Source organism: Vombatus ursinus, unplaced genomic scaffold (assembly GCF_900497805.2).
Source record: "Vombatus ursinus unplaced genomic scaffold, bare-nosed wombat genome assembly UNPS02014791.1, whole genome shotgun sequence".
NCBI classification, from domain to species: Eukaryota; Metazoa; Chordata; class Mammalia; order Diprotodontia; family Vombatidae; genus Vombatus; species Vombatus ursinus.
This window is the reverse complement of record NW_020954569.1, coordinates 39,199,710-39,224,217: the sequence shown is the minus strand read 5'-3', so window position 1 is coordinate 39,224,217 and position 24,508 is coordinate 39,199,710. Positions and strand designations below refer to the sequence as shown.

The following is a 24,508-nucleotide window of genomic DNA, read 5'->3' as shown; positions in this document are numbered from 1 at the left end:
ATATTTCCCTATTAGTCACACCTGTGAGAGAAGAAACAGATCAAAAGGGGAAAAAAAAAACATGAGAAAGAATAAAGTAAGTGAAAAAAACATGCTTCAATCTGCATTCAGAGTCTTACCAGTTCTTTATCTGGGTATGGATAGCATTTTCCTTTGTGAGTACTTGTCTTGGATGATTTTGTTGCTGAGAAGAGCAGAGTCGTTTGTAGTTAATCATCACGTAGTGTTACTCATATTGTGTACGGTGTTTTCCTGGTTCGGCTCATTTCACTTTGCATCAGTTTGCTTTTACAGGATTCCTGATGTATTCATCCTTACTTTTTCTCTTTGAGTGCTTATGCCACCATGCTCCTAAATTTCTAGTGGAATGTTTCTCCACCATTCTTATAAAATGATTAAAAACTGATAATGGTGGGGATAAATAAGTGATCCTACATGTCCCAAACCAGCCTGGGGAAAGAATAGTACAAATTTTTTCATTATGAACAAAAAACAGACCTAGGAATCCCCAATGCCATGTAAAATTTGAAAGGGGTTTGGGATTTCATTTTAAAATTTTCATCACTGGAACCACTATAAGATTTGCGAAATTAAGGTAGACCTTCAGTCCAATTTCTCAGTGTGATTGTGAAAGTACCCATTTCACCATAGTTAACAATTTGTTTTTTAATTAGGGAAAGAGAAACACCAGGTAATATTATATGTGGAATGGAAGGAGCAGGTCTTACATGGGCACAGTGTTCCCAATAGTCCTTTTCTCCAATCCCTACTGCGGTTAGGATAGTCAGCAACATCTGGAATGGTGGGTTTAGTTCAGTTGGTCTGCTGAAAGTTTTTGATATATAGACTGTGTTGACAGAATTTTGAAAGCAGTCCAGTCTGGACTGGTCTCTAGCCCGGGAATAGCTGGAGCCAAACAGAAGAAGTTAGAGGCAGGTGTGTCAAGATACAAAGTAGTGGTATAATTTTTTATTTGAGTGAGAAAAATGACTTTCGTGCAAGGAAGCCCTCACTCGTGAGAAGGAGGGCTTAACATGTTGGGGTATAGGCAATGCTTACAATACTGTCCCAAGTCTTAGGGTCATGATTACTCTATGGGGTACAGAAGCAGAGTTCTGTGATGGGAATGGGAGTATGGTACAAGGAATAGGGATTGTGAGCATGTCAGAGACATGATGGATGTTGGCTCTCAGGTCCTTGGGAAATAAAGAGAGTGAAAACCTGGTGCTATACACTTTGCCAGAGGGTAAGATCATCCAGAGTGCAAAGGATTATTGTTATGCCAGGCTCAGGGCATAGCCTACTTGCTGGGCCTTAGCTCTGGGAAACAGGGTATCTCTAAAATATTTTGACAACTGTTAACTCCATGATGGAAGCTATGTAGTGAAAAGTTCAAAGGCCTAGTCTGTACTGCAGTTCTTGCTTCGTGAAGTTTCTTCAGCCTATTTTGTAGTTCCTGTAAGAAGCAACTGATTTATCTCTTCCCAACAATGATGTATAGCTTTTATGGGACAGTGACCAAACAGTATTTCAAAAGGAGGAAGGTGTAATTCCTATATGTAATATCTTTATCCCTTGTATGAAGATATTATCTACATATCCTCATATATAAAAGGACAGGGCAGGTAGGCCAGAAAAGCTACTTAGTATAAGGAAGAAAGAAGATGTCTATGAAGGCTCCACTTTGCTTTGGCATTTCTGCTCATTCTCCTCCTGTCTCTACTTAATTAAACCTTTTCTCTATTGCAAATCTTTTTACTTTATTTTCACTGCCCACTTGAGCCCATCTCATCTTATTCCCAACCATATACTAGTCTAATATTTCACTGAATCTATAACATACTACTTTACCTAAACAGTTAAATCCTGTTGAATCATTTCAGACTAGCTCCAGACCTGTTTATAGTCTAGTTTCTCTATTGCCCTCCTGGAAAGGAGAGAGAGTAAAAATTAATTTTATTCTTCAAATTTCCAAAATTTACTAAGATGTTTTTAGCAGTTATCATAATTTGGAAATTTACAGTAAAGCTATTACAATTTAGTCACAAATTTTAGTTTCTAGTTCATAATATTATAAATTTCTACACAATGGGAACAAAGATTCCCTTCCTTCTATTCCGAGTCTCTTGTCTGCTCTTCCATCTTGGCCTGAATTAGAAAGACAGAGAAAGAGACTTCCCTTTTTTTGACTTTGAAACTCCTCAGAAAAAAATGCATTCTTTTTCCTGTGGCTGATCAGGCTACAGGAAGAAGTTAGCAGTATTTACCAAAACACTGACAATTTGATAAGACAAATACATAGATATACTTGCTGGCAAAGTTTTTCCTTCTTATCTCCCACTGAAGGTTCAATCAAAAAGTCAGTGCAAACAATTTTCTAAAAAGCAGTGTCAAAAACCTTTAATTTTACAAGTAGGTCCTTTAAGGAGCAGAGTTCATGATCCTTTAGACAGGTCATCTCAGAAAAAAAAAACAGTTCATTTGGTGGTGGTAGGGATGGGGGTGTGGAGGTGTTCAATGGACAGTCTCAATTTCTTTAATATACAGTAATCAAAAGTGCTGAATTTAGGCCAGAATAATTTATCAGCTGTATCTCTTGCAGTTTTAGACCAAATTTCACGTAATTTATTGATGGGTTTTTTTTTGTTGTTGTTTTCTTTTGGTTTGGTTTTTTTTGTCATTCTTAGTTAAACTTTGAGTTTTCCTGATCTCAAAATACAAGAAATTTTTCCCCAGGGGCTCCCTTTCAGTATGCTACTACTAGATCCCATTATTCCTTTAAGCACCTTCTCATGTCTTTGTTCCCATAAGAGACTCCCCACCATTGTGGAGGCTTACTTTAGCCTGGCAAAAGTGGGGTTGAGGTTGAGGGGGAGTCCAACTTTCAAGGCAGTTCTCCAAGGAAAAGTCTCTTGGTGCCCTCTAGGAAGTTCTAAGAGGCTGTCTCAAGGGCCAAGGTCCCTTTCTCTTCCTCCTGGCTGGCTTGCCAACTGTCAGAAATGAAATTGATCTAAACTGAGGTAATTAAATCCTAGCATATCAATTTATTAGCAAGGCATGCAGTTGCATAACAGATCAGATCCAAGTTCCCTCACTACGTGCAAGGACACCATTTTGCAGTTAACAAAGCTTTCTTATAGTCAGTAACGAGAAACCAGTCAACTTACACAATCTTGAGTAACATGGACGTCTCTGATTGGCCAGAGTTTGCAAATGTTGTGGTTATTTCAAGAATATCCTGTTACATTCTGTGGTTATTACAAAAACATATCACAAGCTATACAGAACATCTTGTGGTCATCACCTACTGCCCCCATTTCCCAGAATTATATCAACATCTCAGTTCCCCATAATCACATGATTTATAGCAAAGCAAGGCCTAGCTCACAAAATAGATTCTCTTCACAAGATGAAATTGGTTTGGTTCTTTTAGTATTTCATACTAAATGAGAGCATTAGAAAATTCATTATAGTTGATTAAAAAATGGTGTATCATGATATTGCATAAAAATTGTGTGATATTTCTAAGCAGTCTGTTCCCTGAACAGTTTTACAAAACTAATAAAATCAGTCAGTTTTGCATGGATTTCTCAAGGAGTTTAGCTGAGAAGTTAAGAGAGATGTGACGACAGCCAGCAGCATGGTCATATCAATTGAGGGTTTTCTTTTTTATTAGGGATGAGGTGACATGGGCATCATGTTTACAGGTAGTAGAGAAACAGCCAGTAGAAAGGGAGTGATTGAAGATGAGAGTAGGGATGATAGTGCACAGCATCTTTTAGGCTGATGCCAGTAAGTCAGAATAACAAGTTTGACTCTCCTTGCATATATTAATGCTGTGATCTCCCAAACTATATAACCTACAGTGATTATAAAATATAATCAGCATACAGGATTCACAAGTTTTAACACATTTGCCTTTTTCTTAAAGAACAAACTAATTCATTGACAGGCTTTTTTTTTTTTCTCCCGAATAGTTCATTTGCCCTATGTGGAAGGTGGTTTCCGAGTCATAAGCTTATCTTAATAGAGCAAGATTGTCCTAAAATTGTCTTGCAACCAGGAGTGTTCTTTCTAAGATCCTTGTTTCTATAAGTTGAACCACCATTGTTCCACTCATTCAAGTATACAGTTTCAGAACTATTTTTGCTTCTTCCTTCTTTCTAAACCCCCATATCCAGTTGTTGCCAAATCTTGTCTATCCTGCCTACAACATCTCTTGATTCCATTCCCATTTCTCCACTTGCTTAGGTACATCCTGGTTCAGATTCTTAACACTTAGAACTGGACTACTACACTAGCCTCCTAACTGATCTTTCTGCCTCAAGTCTGTTCTCTCTCCAATCCATCTTCCACAGAGATGCCAAAGTTGGTATTCCTAAAGCACAGGTCTGACCATGTCACTTCTCTGCTCAAAAAACTTCAGTGGCTCCCTGTTGACAACTTCAGGATGAAATATAAAATCTTTTGACATATAAAACTCTTTTACAATTTGGCTACAACTTATATTTCTAGACTTATTTGCATTACTCCCACAACCTGTGTTCCAACTAAACTGATCTACTTCTTCCCTATACATGATAGACCAACCACCTCATTGTCTTTTCAAAGTCATTTTTACCTTTGACTCTTGGAATCAAATCCCTAGCATTCTTGGTTCAGTTTGTGTTACTTCCTAAATGAATCTTGTCCTGATCACCCTCAATTGTTGTCACTACTGTAGTCATTACTTTAAGAAAAAAAGTTTTCATTGACCTTTTTCTTTTAGCATCACTATAGTTTCCCTAATATTTCTCTCTTTTTTCCTCTCAGATCAAATAGTATTCATGTAACAAATATTATTTTTTTAAAGACAGAAGATGAGGAAAAATCAGCATAACAGACCAATACATTGAAAAAATCTGAAAATATATGATACGTGCAACATTCGCAGGCTTCCTATCACTGCCATGGGATGAGGTGGGAGTGTCTTCTCATATCCCATCTTTTGAACCATACTTTTTTTTATGCTTGTTCTTTATCATTTTGAAACATTCTATTTTAATTTATTTTCTGCAATATGTTCCATTTACGTCATTGTAGTTTGTGTGTATATTGCTTTCTTGGCTCTGCTTATGTCACTTTGCGTTAGTTCATGAAAAAATTTTCCATGCTTTTGTGTATTCATCATGTTTATCATTTCTTTCAGCATAATGATATTCCATTAAATTCATTTACCAAAATGTGCTTAGCTATTCCTCAAATGATGGACACCTGCTTTCTTTCAAAAGCAGTCACAAAAAGTGCTGTTACAAATAATTTGGCATATATAGGGACTTTCTTATCAGGGACCTTCTTTGGATATGTCTGTAAACAGAATCTCTGGGTTAAAGGATATGGGCATTTTAGTCACTTTATTTGTAAAATTACAAATTGTGTGCTTGTCCTGATTCACATCTCCACCAACAATGCACTGGTGACCCCTCCAATATTGATTCTTCTCATATTTTGTCATTTTTGCAATTTGCAGGGGTGAGAGGTAAAATCTTAGCGTTGTTTTGTTTTGCATTTCTCATATTATCTGTGATTTGGAGCATTCTTTCACATGGTTGTTAATAGTTTGCGATTTTTTGAGAACTGTCTGTTCACATCCTTTGACCACTTATCTATTATTGGGCTTTCCCCATTATTCTCCCTCCCCCCCTTCTTCCTCACCTTCAGTTGTTAGCTATCTTGAATACCAAACCCTTTATAAGAGAAAATTGATAATTTTCTACTTATTTATGAATATTTTGCTTCCCTCCCGCCGTCTTCTCCTCCCCCCAATCCCCACATACACACACACATAGTAAGGCTCTTCAAAGAGCAGAGACAGTTTCTATTTCTGTCTATATCCCCTGGGCCAACCACGGTATCTGGGAAATAGGGGAATTTATATTATTGTTACCATCTTCCTGGCACCAGTTTTAATTATACTATACATACAGTAGATTTATTCAGAAAATGAAATATTACAAAATAGATTTCATGAAAAAGCTGGTTCATAATACTTTCAGTCTTATAACATTAAGGATATAATTTAAATGTTAACTTGTACCTGGAATTCTGTTAAAATAAAACATTTAGCAAAACTTGGAGAAAACTGTGATCCTATGACTTAACAGTAAAAGTGTTTTCTGATTGTGTAATTAATTTAACAAATGTTTATTGATCTCATACTGTGTACAATATCTTATTGGGGATTCAGAGGAAATAAAGACCATCCTTGCACTCATGGAACTTAAAGTCTAGTAAGGAAGTGTAAATTCGAAGAGAATTGTGTTGTAGAAGGGCTGTGGACATAATGGATAGTGTTAGACTGAGTCAGGAGGCTCTCATTCAGTCTAAGAAACTTAACTAGCTATGTAACTATGGGCAATTCATTTTTACCTTAACTGGAGCCTCAGTTTCCTTATTTGTAAAATAGGGTTAATTCTTTTGTTACCTGCACAATTGTAGTATTGTTAAAGAAAGCACTTTGCAAACAAAGCATTGTATAAAGGTAAGTTGTTGCTGTGTTAGAGTACAGTAAAACATGCCACGTTGAGAGAATTGAGAGCTGTAATGAGAAAAGTTTCATAGAGCATATAGCCTTTGAGCTGGACTTTGGAGGATGGTAGAAAGTGGGCAGAGTTTGGGGGTGCAGATGGTCATTACAGGTGGAAGAACAAAGTGATGGAGGTGTGAGAGCATAAGGGATAGCAGGAAATCCATTTTGGGTTAGGGCACTGAGTCAAGTGGAGGATAAGATAACCAAGACTCGTGTGTGCGTGTGTGTGCATGTGTGTGCGCTTGAAATGAAAGTTGAAGTCATGAGTGTGAAATGGAAGGAGAGCTGAGTATTAGAGAACAGCATCACTTGGAAAAATGAGGCAGATGAGCAAATTTTGTTTTATTTTTTCTCAATTGCATGTAAAAATATTTTTAACGTTTTTTTTTTAATTTTGAGTTCCAAATTCTCTCCCCCCTTCCTTCCTCTCCCCACTCTTTGAAAAGGCAGGCAATTTGATATAGATTATATCTGTGCAGGCATGTAAAATGTATTTCCATATTAGCCATGTTACAAAAGAAAACAGACCAAAAAAGTGAGAAAAATAAAGTAAAAAAAAAAAAGTATGCCTCAATCTGCATTCAAAGTTTGTCAGCTCTTTTTCTCTAGAGGTGGATAGCATTTTTCATCATAAGTCTTTTGGAATTGTCTCAGGTCATTGTATTGCTGAGAAGTTATTCACAGTTGATCATTGTACAATATTGCCGATGCTGTATATAATGTTTTGCTTCTGCTCACTTCACTTTGCGTCAATAAATTCAAGTTTTTCCAGGTTTTTCTGAAAGCATCCTGCTTGTAATTTCTGATAGCAAAATAGTATTCCATTACAATTGTATAACAAAACTTGTTCAACCATTCACCAATTGATGGGCATCCTCTCAATTTCCAGTTCTTTGCCACCACAAAACAAACTGCTATAAATATTTTTGCACATAGATATCCTTTTCCCTTTTCTTTGATCTCTTGCTATGTCAAAGGGTATGCCCAGTTTTATAGCCCTTTGAGAATAGTTTTAAATTGGTCTCCAAAATGATTAGTTAAGTTCACAATTTCATGAACAGTGGATTAGTGTCCCAGTTTTTCCATATGTCCTCCAACATTTATAATTTTCCATATCTGTCACATTAACCAATCTGATAGGTATGAGATTGAAGCTCAGAGTTGTTTTAATTTACATTTCTCTAATCAGTAGTGATTTAGAACAATTTTTATATGACTGTAGATAGCTTTGATTTCTTCTGAAACTGCCTGTTCATATCCTTTGACCATTTTTCAATTGGGGAATGACTCATTTTCTTATAAATTTGACTTATTTCTCTATATATTTGAGAAATGAAACCTTTATCAGAGAAACTTGCTATAATTCCCCCCACCCCACCCCTAGTTTCCTGCTTTCCTTCTAATCTTGGAAGCATTGATTTTATTTAATGTAATCAAAATTAGCCATTTTGTATCTCATAATGTTCTGTATCTCTTATTTAGTCATAAATTCTTCTCTTATCCATAGATCTAATAGGTAAAATACTCCCAGCTCACCTAATTTGTTTATATCACTCTTCATGGCTAAGTCACTGAGCCAAGTGGAGGACAGGATAGCCAAGGTTGTCTTGTGGATATTTGTCAGTGTGTATGTGGGGGTGGGGGAGTTGGGGGGGGGGAATGTACCCATTTTGACCTTGTCTTGGTATGTGGTGTGAGATGTTGGTCTGTACATACTTTCTACCAAGTTGCTTTCCTATTTTCTCAGCAATTTTTGTCAAATAGTGAGTTCTTGTCCCCAAAGCTTAGGTCTTTGGGTTTATTGAACACTAGATTATCATAATCATTTATTATTGTGTCTGGTGTACCTAATCTGTTCCACTGATCTACTATCCTATTTCTTAGCCTTGCTTTTATTGATTTCCTTAGTATTCTTGACCTTTTGCCCGTCAGATTAATTTTGCTATTTTTTTTAGCTCTATAAAATAACTTTTGGACAGTTTCATATGGATGGCACTGAATAAATTCGAGTAGAATTGTCATTTTTATTATATTAACTTTGTTTACCTATAAGCAATTAGTTTTTCTCCTGTTGCTTGTATCTGACTTTATTTGTGTGAGAAGTGTGCAGAATTATGATTTTCATATTAATTGATATGATATATGTAATGAATATGCTAATAGATTAGACTTTTCAGAATTGTGTGCCTGTGTAACTGAAGTGAAGCGAATCAAAGATTGTAGAACCTGTTCCTGTCACAGAACTCTGGTCCTATGACCCACCAAGTAACGATCCCTGAAGACTTGAACGATGCTGTTCCCACAGAACTTAAGGACACCATCGTACCTTAGTATTGTGAGAATTGTGGACTGGATTTGGGAAACCACTCTGGCCCTGGGAACTATTGTCTGTAATCCAGCTTACCTCATCCCTTCCCATTGTGATTTATGTATATAATATCTGTCTTTACTTCAGCAAGGTGGAATTCTGATCAAGAGAGTTCCCGATTTGTGAATCTGTTCCTCATAATGAAACTAATTAATTAAATGACTGCCTGATTACTGGCACTTCTGTCTCTAGGCCTGCTTGTGCAGCTCCAAGCATTCACAGATTAGAAACTTGCTCAGTAAAAATTCTGTTAACAAGTGTTTTGTAATTGTGTTCATATAGTTCCTGGGTTTGTCTTGGCAGGTAAACTCCTGAACATTTTATAGTGTCTGCAGGACTTTGTTGGTAATAAATAGAAATGCTGATGATTTATGTGGGTTTATTTTATATCCTGTAACTTTGGTGAAGTTGTTAATTGTTTCTGCTAGCTTTTTAGCTGATTCTGTAGGGTTCTTTAAGCATTGTGTCATGTCTTCTGCAAAGAGTGAGAGTTTTGTTTCCTAGTTGCCTCTTTTAATTCCTTCTATTTTTTTTTCTCTTATTGCTGTAGCTAGCATTTCTAATACAATATTGAATAACAGGGGTGATAATGGACATTCTTGCTTAACCCCTGATCTTATTGGGAAGGTTCTTAGTTTATCCCCATTACAGATAATGCTTGCTTATGGTTTTCAATAGATACTGCTTATCATTTTAAGGAAAGTTCTATTTATTCACCGTGCTCTCTAGTGTTTCCAGTAGAATTGGGAATTGTAGTTTGTCAAAAGTTTTTTCTGCATCTATTGAGATAACCATGATTTTTGTTGTTTTTGTTATTAATATGGTCAATTATGCTGATGGTTTTCCAAATATTGGACCTGCCCTGCATTCCTAGTATAAATCCTGTTTTGTCATAGTCCCCATGATTCTTGATAGCTGAGGTTTCACTGTGTTAGGATTATAAGATTTGGGTCTAGAAGAGTAATAGAAATTAGGACCACCAAAATCATATAGCCCAATTCCCTCTTTCCCTAGATGGGGAAACAAAGCCAGAGATGTAAAGTAATTTTCTGAAGGTTACAAAGGTAGTAAGTAACCAGGATTAAAGCCTAGATCTTCCAACTCCAAATCTTAAGGTTTTTGCCAAAATGCCATGGGTCCTCAATGTGAGCTACCTCTTTTTTAAACCTACTTGTACTACTGTTGCTAGAGAAAAACAAATTCTTGGTTCCAGTTTATAATACCAGGAACAGTAGGCAGTATGCTTTTCCCAACAGGGGAGTAGATGAGGGACTCCTTTGAGGGCCAGAATAAATAAGGATTCTTTGGCCTAGTACCTTCTAAACATCTCTACAAATGTGTAGGAGAAGTGCCTCTAGAATCTTATACACTTGCATGAGAAACTCTCTGTTTAGGTCAGTTCCTCAAGATTTTTGAATTGGGGAACAAAAAAAAGGATAGTTACTTCTATGGGATATGTTAAAATTGATTGTCTGAAAAAGGAAACTGAGGACAAAGTTACTGAGCAATCTGTGATTTAATTTGCAAAGCTGGCATTTGCACATTAAACCAGGTCACCTGACTCCTCAGAGGTCAAAGACAAGGAGTCGGTTTTTATAAACAAAAAGAGGAATTGGGAAAAAAAAACTATAGAAACTTGTTTTGAACATAATTTAATTGTAAAAAACAGGTCACCTGACTAGTTAGCTTCTCCCAGACTTTTTTAATCCTATGCCAGACATCCTGTCCTCTAGGTAGTGCCCCACCCTCCCCTTTTTTTTCCTTTTTGGTGAGGCAATTGGGGTTAAGTGACTTGCTCAGGGTCACACAGATAGTAAGTGTCTGAGTCTGGATTTGAACTCAGGTCCTTCTGACTCCAAGGCTGGAGCTCTATTGACTGCACCATCTAGCTACCCTGGTAGTACCTTTTGTAACTAGAAAGTGTACTGGGAAAGAGGAACTTGTAGTCAGTGGTTAGCAGTCACCTCTTCTCCTCCCTTCCTACCCCCCCCCGCCGGTCTTCTTTAGGGGACTCTATTACTCAGCTTAGACCCTAGCTAAAGAAAGTAAACGGGGGCTTAACTGAACCTCTTGTTAACCTTTCTTCAGCTGCCAGAAAGAAGATCTTGGCTTCTGGTCAGCCCGGCTTTCTCCTTAGCCTTTGGCTACCTCACTCCTCCCCCTGCATTTTTCCTAGAAAGAGAGACTTAGACTTTTGAAAAACCTTATTATATTAGGATGATTTTATTCTTTTAAATTATCTGCTACTAAATGATAACATCTTCTCAATCTATCTCTTCACTAATCTCTATGTAATTTAGACTATCTGTGTTAGTCTGGCTTAGCCATCTGGCTTAGCTCTTAGGGCTAGCTCTTCCTAAGGAAGGGAGCTAATCTTATAATCAAACTAAAAATAAATCAAAGTAATCAATAGAAGCTGATTTACTTTTCAGATGAAAAGTTAAGATTTGAACTTCCCTAATTGGAATTCAGGTATCTTGTTTTTCACAGAAGCCTAGTCTTCATGATAGACAGTGTTTGCAAGATGACATAATAGAGTTTGAGATCTTAGACTTGGAGTGAGGAAAACCAGAGTTCAGATTCCACTACATGTAGGAGCTCAGTCAGTGACCATGGGCAGTAATTCACTGAACCTCTTAGAGTCTCAGTTTCCTTTTTTCTAAAAAGGAAAATGGTACTAATTCATAGGGTTATTGTGTGGCTTAAATGAGATGCATGTTAAACTCTTTGCCTACCTTGAAGTGCTGAATAAATTTTAGCTATTCTTAGTTTCAGGTACTTCGATAGATCAGTGATCTCATTGATATAGATACTTATTCCACCACTACAAACTGCAACTCTTCCATCCCTTCTCATCCCTTGTGATACTTGGCCATCTTTCTATAAATTGTCCATTGAGGGCCTGACCTGTGCAATGGAAGTCTTCTTCTGATTTCTTTAGTGCTTTATAGTTGATAAGGTTCTTTCCCATATAAGTCTCATCATTTGATCCTCAGTGTAGTCAATGGAGATGCTCAACCCTATTTTGCAGAAAAAGAAATTGAGACTAGGGTTGAGTGATTTGCCTCATTTGTTCTGAGTGTCAGATCGAAGAGTAATAGCAGATCTTCTGACTCTTAATCTATCCTTCAACTGAATCTCACTGGGAGCACGTGAAGATTATTTCAGATAGATGGAATGGAAAATGCAGAGGGAGAACCTAGCAGCCAACTTGTTGAACTGAGATTAAGAGGTTAGTGTAGAAGGCCTAGCATTATTAATCACTGGCTGTTGATAATTCTACGGTTACAGATGAATGAATCACAAACATTGATTCATATTTAGTATACAGTTTTGATCTTTTCATGTGGCATCAAGGAGTAGTTACCATTTTTATACTTGGTACAGTTGAATGTTGAAGTCACATAACATTTTCCATTTCTGGGACAATGTAAAACAAAGGAAAAGAGGTTTAAATGAAAAAAAAAATTCTTCCTTGTCATAAACATTTATTCCTTTGAATCATCTACATTGTGAATCAAATCAGGTTAAACTTCTAGGAGCCTAAGCATGTAAATTATAGTGTAGCATACAAAGATCACATTGTTAAAGAACTGAAAGCATCTAAATTTTGGTGTAACATGATTTTGCTTAAAGGACTGTGAGTGATTTGGATTTCTGTTGTCTGTAGAGACTCTTCATGTTTGACTTCTCTGTAGTCAATTATGGAATGACTTGCACTTTCAGAGATCATTTCTGTAGTATATTATTAGACTAGAGAATTGTGGCTGAAAATGTAACAGAGGAAAACAGAAGCCTTAAGAACGTACCACTTTTACTTTTTGTCTCTGAAGTTTTTTTGTGTGTTTTGTTTTGGTAAATGGTTTGGTTTTATATTTGGCAAGTTTGGACTCCTTGAAGTACTGAGGATTTAATTCAACAGTCATTGAGGGCCTACTAGGTGTAAGGCACTGAAGAGTGGGGGAAATTGAAGTGGTTGTTGCTTGATGTTCAAATAAAAGGAAATACGAAGCATTTAACTCTCCCTAACAATCTTAATATAGAGTGATTGTTATGGATAATCACTATCCATACACTAGCCAGTGTATTTCTTTGAGCTGCCTCCCCAAGAAATGGAAATAGCATTGATCAGTTTTTTATTTTCTTTCAGAATTTAAATGAATATGTTGCTGCACTAATCACGCTGAAACAAAAAATAATTGATACAGAGTAAGTAAAACTTTTTGAAAGACCTTTTGGGTGAGCAGAAGTTTTATTATTTGGTTTTAATATATAGGTCCCAGGAAAATAGGAGGTATGCACAGATTTCCTAATAGTGTTTAGTACAATGGTTTTGAGATCACTGGAGCCAAGCCCATGTGTGTTTTCTTTTTTGCTAACAAATTGGCATTGGAGAATCGTCTCTGGGCTATACAGTAACAGTCAGTATAATTTCAAGTTATTTTATTAGTGAGATTTTAGTTGTTCTCAATTAATTCTCCCCTTCACATCCTCCCCTCAGTGAAAAAAGAAACCTTTATAACCGTTGTATGTATAATTTATGCACTGTAAAACAAAACAAATTTCCATATTAACTATGTCCAATAAATACACAGGGTGCTATTAAAGCTTAAAACTAAGATTTTTGGAACACCCTCTGTGTCTCAATCTGTGCCCTGAGACCTTTACTTCTCTATCAGGAAATGATAGCATATTTCACCATGGGTCTTCTGAAATCATGGCTGGTCATTGAGTTGGTCAGAGTTAAGTGCTCAGAGTTTGTCTTTACAATAGTATTATTGTATGAATTGTTCTGGTTCTTCCCACATACACTGCATCAGTTCCCATATAAAATGTTCCCACAGGTTTCTCTGAAACTTCCCTCTTTCATCATTTCTTTTAGTACAGTAGTATTCCATTACATTCATTAAGCCATTGTCCCATTGTAGGACACCTCCCTTAGTTTCCAGTTCTTTGCCACCACAAAAATAGCTACTAGAAATAATTTTTGTACATATGGATCATTTTCCTCTTTCTTTGATCTCTTTGGGGTAAAGGCCTATGAGTGGACTTCAAAGGGTATGCACAGTTCAGTAACTTTTTGGGCATAGTTTCTAATTTCTTTCTGGGAAATGGCTGGATAATTTTACAACTTAAAGTGTAATTAAAAATCTATAGCCAGGATTTCAGGATTAATCCACATTCTCTTCATGGGATGAATAAGCACACTAGAACATGCTCTAATCGTAACATCTGTCTTGGATAATTTTCATTTTTCTAGTGTAACAAATGAAAGTTTTCACACAGTATTAACTTTGAGCAAGACTCCTACCCCATCCTCTACCTCCCCCACCCCCAAAAAAAAGAAAGATTAGGGACATGGGAAAGGAGAAAAATGTATCAGCCCAACATTTTTTTCTTAATCAATCTGTAGTATTACTAGCTTGGAAGGAGTGACTATTTCAAAGATTGGTAGCTATCTTGCAGGATAAAGTTGACTTAGAATAAAATGTTTTCTCTCAGGATCCAGAATGAGGAATAGTTTTAAGATCCCTAGGTTAAATTTTGGTCTGCTACCATTCTCTTTTCTGATATGGAAGCATTTTTGCTTGTGTTTTTAAGTTTCTTGCAGTACTCATTTTCCTCACAGTTTTTTTTTTTTAAAAGATGCAATACAAAAATTTTCAGTCATTCTAGGAGGTTCAATTAAAACTCATTAAACTCTTTGAAAGGTCTAATACTATACCAGACCTATAGTCAGATCAGATGACTTTTGTTTTGTTGTTTGTTTGTGCTGGGCAGTGGGGTTAAGTGACTTGCCCAGGGTCACACAGCTAGTAAATGTCAAATGTCTAGTCTGAGACCAGATTTGAACTCAGGTCCTCCTGACTCCAGGGCTGATGCTCTATCCCCTGCGCCACCAAGCTGCCCCTCAGATGACTTTTTAGCTAGGGAATGACATATTTCAGTAGCTTTAGATAATAATTTAATGCATTATTTTTAGAATAGTCAAATTTTGTGATTTGTTGATCCTAGAATTTATCAAACTATCACTTAGTATATGCCTTATATATTGTACAATATTAATAACTAATTATAATTGTTGAGATTTTTCAAATAAGAAATGTAAACTGGTGGTTTTCTTTATATTTTCATTGTAAATTATTCTGCTTTCTCTTATTCACAGTAATTTGCTGACAGAATATCAGAAGAAATGTGATGATATCCTTTCTAATAGCTTTTTGCTTCTAAATATATTCGCTTAGTGTTTATTTCTTTAAAAACAACCCTTTTATGTCTAATTTTTTTTGAAGGAATTCTTTGATACTTTCTTACTCATTTGTAAGATGAAAGATTTGGGCTTTAGTAAAGAGTGTATCTTAATAGTTTAATATTTAATAATCAATATATTTAATATTCTCACCAGTCTGTAAGTTGACTCTGCCATTGATCCTTGTATCTTAAGAAAGATTCAAGCCTTTTTGTATATAATTTACTTCATCTTTAAAATGGACTTAGTATATATTCTTTATTTACCTGAAAATGATGCTATAAGAATTAACAGACATCACCTTGAAACCTTTAGAAGAAATCTACTGTAGCATAGAAATCTATAATAAAAATGAATTATTTACCCAAGGTAATTGGGATATGGATATTCTGATTAAATATTTTTGTTGGCACACAAATATGTACACACATATATCATATATCATACATGAATTAACAATGGTACAGAAAGTACTCAGTTTATGTGTAGTTATGCATATCAGTTATTGTACAGTTCTGTTAAATCCTTGATCTTTTTGTTTTCTAACTCCTTTGATTATGAATAAACAGGAAGGTGTTGCTTGAGCTGAGTATTGATGGAAACTAGACTGAGGTAAGGATGCACATTTGAGACATTGCAAAAAGCCCACAGTGCATCCAGTGTGGAACAGCGAATAGGGCAGTGTGTGCATGGAGGAGGGGGGAGTAAGGTGTAAGAAAATTGAGCAGGTAGGAAGGGGTCAGGTTGGGAAGAGTCATAAGTGCCAAATGTTTGATCCTAGAAGTAATAGGTAACTGTGGGTGAAACCTATCACTAGCTGCAGGAAAATAACATTTCAGCATATGATTTTCTAAGTTTTCTTTAACTCAAGGTTACAGCTGCAGTTTGCAGAAAGGTAAGCACAGATTTAAATGATGCAATTGACATGGGCCTTGTTTTTGAGTGGACATCCTTCACACTATAGTAAAGGAACTGATAACATACCAGTTAAAAAATTATTAGCTCCTTCTTAATGACGTCTTTCTAGGCAGCTAGGTGGAAAAATGAATAGGGCCCTGGGCCTGAAGTAGGAAAACTCACCTTCCTGAATTCAAATCTGACCTTAATAGCTTTGTGACCCTTGGTAAGTCACTTAACCCTTTGTGCCTCATCTCCTCATCTGTGAGATGAGCTGGAGAAGGAAATGGCAAACCACTCCAGTGTCTTTGCCAAGAAAATCCCAAATGGAGTCATGAAAAGTTAGACACAACTAAAAGGACTGAACAAAGTCTGAACAGTGACAGATTATGTATAATACTATCAGTTAGGAGCGTAAGTCTTTTAAAGCTACATTTCTTTGGGCTTCTCTGCTTTACCACATGACTATCTGAACATTATCTACTTATGGAAGATAAACTTGCTCATTAGATAACACTATTTTAGTTATTTGAGTGCTTACTCCCATTACTATTTAAATGTAACCTCATTGACCAAAAGACTTTTTAGTACACTGCAACTCAGTAAACAGTATAATAGAATCTACTGGTTGTCTATTAGAATTTGTCAAAATATTTGGTGTTAATTATTCAGATATCAGTAAAAACAAGAGGGTCTGCAGAGCTTTCCTGCACTGACTGCACATTCTTTTATTCTTACATCATAGCCTTTGAGTTCTATTTCATCAGTGATATTTAGCTGATGTTAAATTCTTTTTATGTTGACATTTTAGTACCATCAGATTATTTTGTGTGATTTGGACTACTTAATTTGGTTGTCTTAGCCAGTTTAATTTCAGCTGTTGGAATTAATTACAAATAGACATACTTAAAATTTTAGTAGTGTTTCATTACATAGTTATCCTAGTTACTTGCTTAGAACACAAATTATGCACTTAAAATTTTGATGTGGATAATAGATTAGGCTCAGTCCAAGGAGAGGTTGGAAGATAAGTTTGCTGGGGCAATATGCAGGTACTTATTCTCTCAACAGATTGGAAAGTTGTATAAATTACCTCTTAAAGAAATCCTTTTTTGGGGGGGTAGTAAAGAATAATTATAAGAAGTGGATGATGGCATGCAGATGTAGCTGATTAGGTTCATAGAACATAGTTATCACAGGGACAACAAGAGTGTTACTTAACCTCACTTGCAAAAGTAAAGCTGCATAAAGAGGAATTTTAAGTTAATTGCACTCAGGTAACTAGGTACTATAGTATTAACACATTACCTATTTATTTTAGAGAAAATTCTGCACTTCGTAAGCAGGTGGAACAAATGCTGCAAAAAATTTCCCCTCTGGAGAAATGCCAGGAAGAATTGGGATGTTTGAAAGCAGAGCTAGAAGAGAAAAAGGTATGGTAGTATTGTTTGGCTGAAGCTTACCCAAATTCCATATATTTGTTGCTCTGTGTAGTCATTTGGAGTAAGTTGTGGGTATGTTATCCTGTGCAAATATAATTCATGTTCTTCATTTTGTTATTTTCCGTCATTGTGTGTTATTATATAGCCTTAGATCTTCAGACTTCGCCAGATTAGGCATAGTTTCTGTCTTAAAATTCCAGGATACTTGAAGACTTGTTTGAAATCCTGTTTTCACTTAGAGGTTAGTGTCACATTAAGAAGAGTACATGCTGCCTTCAAAAAACAATGTTCACAAGGACTTTTTAATTTTTAGTTTTAATTTTCTTTTTCACAATGGTCTGTTATTGAGTGAAAACTAATTTAGCAGTCTTGATATCCCATTCTAAACTGTGACATGTTTGGCTTCTAATAATTTCATTTGAAAACTTGTTAAGTTTAAAGTCTTGACTGTTTGTTGGTTAATTTTCAATAAATGAAGGTCTCATTTGAAGTGAGAAAAAAGATATATGCTTAAAAAAGGAACTAATTTAACATTCTTTAAGGTATGTTTAAGTAAGCAGCAAAATAGTATATATAGCAAAGCACAATAATAATCACAAACATAGCACTTTAAGGTTTACAAAGTACTTTGTTTTCATCTAATTCTCCCAACCCTTACAGATAGGGAAACTGAGGCTGAGGGGATGTTAAATGATTTGCCCAGGATCATACATCTAGTAATTGTCTGAGACTGGTGTCAATCTTAAGTCTTCTGACTCTAGCCCCAATTCTCTTATCCACTGTGCTAACCGCCAGCCTCCGAGAATGAGGATCAGGAGAATTGGGGTTTGGTTGGTTATTAACTTTGCTAAGAGCTGACCTCTGACCTTGAACAAGTCTCATATAATTTCTCTGGGTTTCAGTTTCTTCATATGTAAAATCAATGATCCTTAGATCCATTCCAGCTCTAAAATTCTGAGATTGTATGTACCTTAATATTGATTTTTCTAGATAACCTATCTTTATTCATCTTTCTTCAGGGAAAACATAATTAGCAAAAATTCCAACTTGGAAAGCAGCTAATTAGAGATTGATGATTCATGTTACAAAATATCCTTCATTTTACAATATATGGTATCATGAATTTCCTTTATGTCCTTTTGGTTCATGATTTATGATTCTGTTTGTAGACAGTTTTTCATTAATGCCCTTTTTAAAAACATTTATTTCCAAATATACTGCTATACACACAGATTGAAAAAGAAAAAGAAACAATTTAGCAACACAGACCAATAGCACATTGGCTTTTGTCTTAGGGCACACACGATATTCCATACTTGGTCACCTTTTCAGTGAAGATAGAGAGAGATGTTGTTTCTCAACTTTTCTTTCTTTTTTTCTTTTGAGCATAAGTTTGGTCTTTATAATTACACAGCATTCAGTTATCATTTCAATCTTATGTTTTTGTTTGTCTATCTTTATCTTTAATTGTTTTATTCCTTAGTGTTTCATATCTTATTCTGCATCAGTTTATAAATGTTTTCTCATGTTTCTGAGTTCTTCATAGTTATCATTTGTTATGATGCAGTAATACTCCATTACAATTTTTATGTACCAATTTGTTTAGCCATTTCCTAATTGAAGAGTGCCTACTTTATTTCTAGTTTATTGCTACTCCAGTAAGTATTGCAATTAGCAGTTTGCTATAAATAGAACTTTCCTCTGTGACTATTTTAGTCATTTTTTCCCCTCATATAATTCCACATTGCTTTATAAAATGACTAGAACAGGTGATAGCTCTGCTAATGTAATAGTGTCCTTCTGCCGCTGCTCCAGCATGAACCATTTTTGTCTTTGTCATTATTGCCAATTTGCTAGTAATGAGGTGAAATCTCAGTATTTTAATTTTCTCTGTTAGTTTCTAGGAACAATTTCTAGACCAGTGTTAAATAGTAGGGAGTGGGATATCTTTGCTTTACTTATGTAATTATTGGGATATGTAGAGTTTTCTTTGTTGTTAGTGCTCGCATTTAGCTTTAAATGAAATTTTGTTTTTATCATAAAAAGTGGCCTCATGTCTATGCTTTTGAGAGTTTTTAACATAAATGAATATTATACTTTGTTGAAAACTTTTTGTTTTTTCTGTTAGCATAATCATAAAATTTGGGATGCTTTTATTTTTAATGCAACTTAGTATATTTTCCTAATGTTTGCGTCCCTATTATAATTTTAGTTTGTTCATAGTGAATGATTTTAGGATCTGTTGTCAGAGTCATAGGATTCTGCTGTCTTAATTCCTTAGAGTGCTGAGCTTTAGATCTAGAAGGATTCATACATGTCATTGAGTCCAGCACCCCAAATTTTATAGATAAGGAAAATGAAGCCTAGAGAAGTTACATGTCTAAAGGCAGGGTCTAAAGGCAGGATCTATATTTTAAATTTTCCTAACTCCAAGCCCTGTACTCTGTCCACTATGGTGCAATGCCTCTCATTCTTTAAGTGAGGGTTTTATTTAATATAATTTACTGGAAAATTTTTTTGGCAAGACTTCTATTTAAACATTTACTTGTATATTGTTCATTTATTTATGTATTCTATTTTAGACTTTATATCTGTATATCCCTCTATGTATAAATTGGTATTATATTTTCATATGATTAGTAATTACATTTTTTTCTGAACCTGTGATTTACCACTGTGGTGAACTCCCCAGTAAGAAAGTTCACTTTTATCGGTTCAGATCAGCAATTACTCTGTTACATTATAGTCTTTGAAAATTTCTTGCTGTACTAAAAGAGTAAGTGAATTACCCACCAATCACAGTATGTCTCTGAGGCAAGACTTGAACCTGGGTTTTTGAACTCCCAAGCACAGCTCCCCACTCATCACCCCAGGTTGCCTGTTATATTAAATTTTAAAATAGTAATAATGCAGAAGGATTGAATACTAAGTTTTTTTTTTCCTTGATGTCACATATATAAAACTCATCTATATTCATTTACAATCATAAAGAGAAGCATTTTTTTTTTTGAGTTAGCGCAATACAATTTTCAGGCCATTTTTTTTCCCTTGTTAGAGTTCTCTCAAGATATATCAGGATTCTTCTCATGAATATACTCGTGTGAAAGAAGAATGCTTAAAAAGTGATGCTCGGTAAGTTTTAAGTTTTGCTTTGCTTTTTTTGTTTTCCTTAAAGAAAAACGACCATGTGTAGCTTATGGTTGTTAATTCCAGATTCTCTGTAGTTCTTCCATGCTTAGACATTTTTTGTTGTTGTTTCTGGAATTTTATATAAAAATATTTATGGAATGTTGGCATTGAAAAAAATGGCCCTTTGGTCTCATGGGAAGCATAGATTCAGTAAAAGAACTTGCTATTTCCCAAAACAATCTAGCTCTCTGTTCTCCTGGTCAGCTTTGAGCCTGGCTTGTCTAGTTGTGTGCTCTTTAAGATGTGCATCTGGATACTTATTGAAATCTTATCAAAAAACATTTTTTCAATTAGTTTGTCTCTCCTGTAAATATAAACAATCTGAATCCTTTTGAATGATTACAGAGTTTTTCAAGGAGTTTCTGTAATTAATGTTCTGAAGCTTATTATGATTAGTACAATGTTATCCACAAATGGGGGGGAGAAGGAGAAGTGAACAAGCATTTATTAAATGCCTACTGTATGCCAGGCACTGTGCTAAGTAATTTATAAATATTATCTCATTTGATCATCACAGCAACTTTATGAGGAGAGAGTTATTATTATCCCCATTTTACAGTTGAGGAAACTGAGGCATATGGCGGTTAAACTGACTTGGCCAGGGTCACCAGAGCTAGTAAGTGTCTGAGGTAATATTTGAAATCAGGTCTTCCTAACTTCAGCCTCAGTATGCTATCCTCTATCCCACCCACCAAAATGAGCTCACCATCTATAGGGACTCTGATAGATCTCGTTGGTCACAGTGGTGAATGCTTTTGGCAAGCATACATTTCCTTGCTTCATGCCTCACATGATGTTCATTATTAGAGGGTCATTGAACAGTGTTATTTCTGTCATTACATTTTACAGATACTATTGAATGAGTTACATGGGAGACACCGTGTAATGTTTTGTTCTACAAAATCAGGTCCCTTTTTATAATTGCAACAGCATAAGCATAGTGGAATCTATGTTCTCCACTTTTTTAAGTTAGTTGTAGAATGGTAAAAATGTGTTAATTGTTGAATATCACTTGAGAAAGACTCCTTGTTTCCTGTAAAGACACTTATCATAAGTTCATTCAGTTTGTTCATAGATAATTCTTATAAAGATTTTGTATAGGGTGGGAAAATAGGTGCATAGTAATTATTTATGCCTTCTGAATGTTAGCTTTTTTTTTTTTAGTACTAAGATAGGAGATTTTCCTCATACCTTTGATAGATTTATCTGTGTCCAACACCTCGTATATCATTCTTTCAATATCCTCACAATTGTATGATCTTCAACATGGAACTCTAGTATACACACACACACACACACACACACACACACACACACACACACACACTTTGTTCAGTTTCTTCTTTCTCTTTGATATCATTTCGTCCTTCTTTTATTGGCACATCTGCCACTGTGATATTATGATCCAAATGTGGTGCTTTCATTGCCCTTGAGAAAAGTTTATTAAAATGGATGTTGTAGATCTTATCTTTTCTTTTTTTTTCTGCTTAAAGTTCTTCCATTTTCATCAACCTTGAACACCTTTGGGATGGCTTTGCTTAGTTGGGTAGCTTGCCAGAAATTCTTTAAACTGATTTTTACCTCCATTGCTTCTTATTTCTTTTTAACATGATACTGCTCATAATTATCATGATTCTCTTTCATAAGATTTTAAAATAAGTTTGTATTCTAGTAGTATTATGTTTGGAAATCATGTATCTTCAGTGCCTCACACAGTGCCTGGCATATAGTAGGTACTTAATAAATTTTAAAATTAAAATAAATTTATTGATTAATTGATTGTTGGTAAGGCGATATTTGCCAACTAAGGTGTTTTCTAGCCTCCTTATTGGGGCAGTTAGTTTACATTTGAGAAACTTTTAGATGATATTAGTATAACCAGCACAGTGTTACTCCCATTTTTCATTTTTCATTTTTGATTTCTATTTCCTTAGTTAAGTTTTAAATTGTACCTCCTCCATATTTCTTTCACATTATTCTTGTTTTTTTTTCTTTTAACTAATTCTGCTAATGTAGTAAAACTCATCACAAACAGCTAACTAAGGGATAATTCCCACAACAATAACAAGTCTTTTTATATAATTTCTTTTTTCTTTTTTGGTGTTATTTGACAGTCCTAATTCTTTTTTTTTTTTTTTTTTTTTTTTTTTTTACCATTCATAGAATAAAAATTTGTGTCCTTATTACAGTATCTAATTGCAGAAGTAGAATTCCATATCTTGTGCTGTTACTTACTATCTAACTTCAAATTTTAATCAGGAAGAAGAAACTCGAAGCCAAAGTGAAAAAGCTTGAAGGTAATTAGCACCACTATGATGATGAAGATGATGATAAAATAAATCAATTCTATTTTGTGCTAATATTTGACTGAATAATACACGCAACAGTATCTTTCATGCTGTAGAAGTAGCTAACTGCATTAACACTCTTGTCAAAGGAAGTATAAATACAGTACTTATCTCCATAATTACTAGACAGTTGTATCTGACTGTAACGTGACAAGTCATTGAAATGTTTTTACAATCCAAATGATAGGAGCACTATAGTTTTACTATACTAGGCAACAATTGAGTAATGGGTTTATTTTAGAAAGTTGAAAGAAAAAAGTCTTTTGTACTCTTTTCCTTAAGGAAATGGAAGTCACTACTGAGAAAAGATACCATTTTTAGTAGCAAGCAAATTATGATATGTATGTTGAAAAAGTTATAATATAACCTGGATTTTTTTTTCCTGTGTTAGAAAAATTGATACTTTGGATCAGAGATCAGCACCTTAAGTGTAGATCTTCGTTTTATTTTTCCTTTCTTTGTTTGGAGGAGGAAGAATTAACTTTTTGGTTTTTTACTACACCCACTAAAATATTTTTATACTGGGAAGGTGTAGCTCATCAGTAACTAATTTAGTTATTAGTTAACATGTCAATATGTCAGTGGGCCTGGAGATGTGGGGAATTTGTGGAATGGGATGGAATCAGGAAGAAGTAAAGCCAAATTGATAGGGAAAGTGGGAACGCATAGATAGTTGGGGGCACACTGGATTGAAAATTGAAGTCTGAAATTTGGGGTCTGAAAAACCTGAGTTTAAGTCTTGCCTTAGACATTAACTAGCTTGTAACCCTGTGTGAGTTATGGAACTTCTCAGCATCAGTTTCTTTGTCTATAAAAATGAGGGAATTGAACTTTATAGCCCCTTTGGTCTCTTCTAGCTCTAAATGGATAATCTTATGATTTTCTTACTTGTCCATTTTCATAATTTTGCCTAAGACTGACCCTGAGATACATAGCTCTCTCCAGAATTCCAGCCTGGCCACCAAAGATTATCTTTTGTGTTTTCAGTTACTATATCCATCCTTTCATATTTCGCATCATACTGTAGTAGCTTGATAGTCCTCTTCTAAAAAACAAAACAAAACAAAAAACTATTTACATCAGGTTTGGAATAAAATATATTCTGATGATTCCGGCATAAACTTGTTATCTTAATTAAATTTGAAATTTAGATATGAACTCTTAAAATCAAATACTAATGATTTAATCTTACTTAGGAATTATATAAACATTATCAGTAAAATACGTAGGTAGAGAATTCCTGTGTGCTGTATCATTTAATAGTGGATAAAGGAGATATAGTTTTTATTGAGGGAAATGCTCTGCAGCTTACCTTTTGCTTTGTGTCGCTTTTTGTACAAGCATATATTAAAATTTTCCTTTGAAGCGTAAGGGGTAAGATATTTTTGGTTTGTATGAGCTGTTTAAATTTGTTATTTATTATATTTGGACCTAGTTTTATTTACT

At 35.0% G+C, this 24,508-nt stretch overlaps 1 protein-coding gene across 3 annotated transcripts in view; it reads left to right on the top strand.

Annotated features, from left to right (window-relative positions):
- The window catches only part of ICE1 (interactor of little elongation complex ELL subunit 1), a 74,216-nt gene that overhangs the window by 8,483 nt on the left and 41,225 nt on the right, over nt 1–24,508 (top strand). For all 3 annotated transcript variants that reach the window (XM_027868823.1, XM_027868824.1, XM_027868825.1), the window contains exons 2-7: nt 13,087–13,145; nt 15,103–15,137; nt 16,063–16,081; nt 17,405–17,516; nt 20,581–20,657; nt 22,974–23,011. In XM_027868823.1, the coding sequence (XP_027724624.1) occupies nt 13,087–13,145; nt 15,103–15,137; nt 16,063–16,081; nt 17,405–17,516; nt 20,581–20,657; nt 22,974–23,011 (340 nt within the window). The remainder of the gene's footprint in view (nt 1–13,086; nt 13,146–15,102; nt 15,138–16,062; nt 16,082–17,404; nt 17,517–20,580; nt 20,658–22,973; nt 23,012–24,508) is intronic.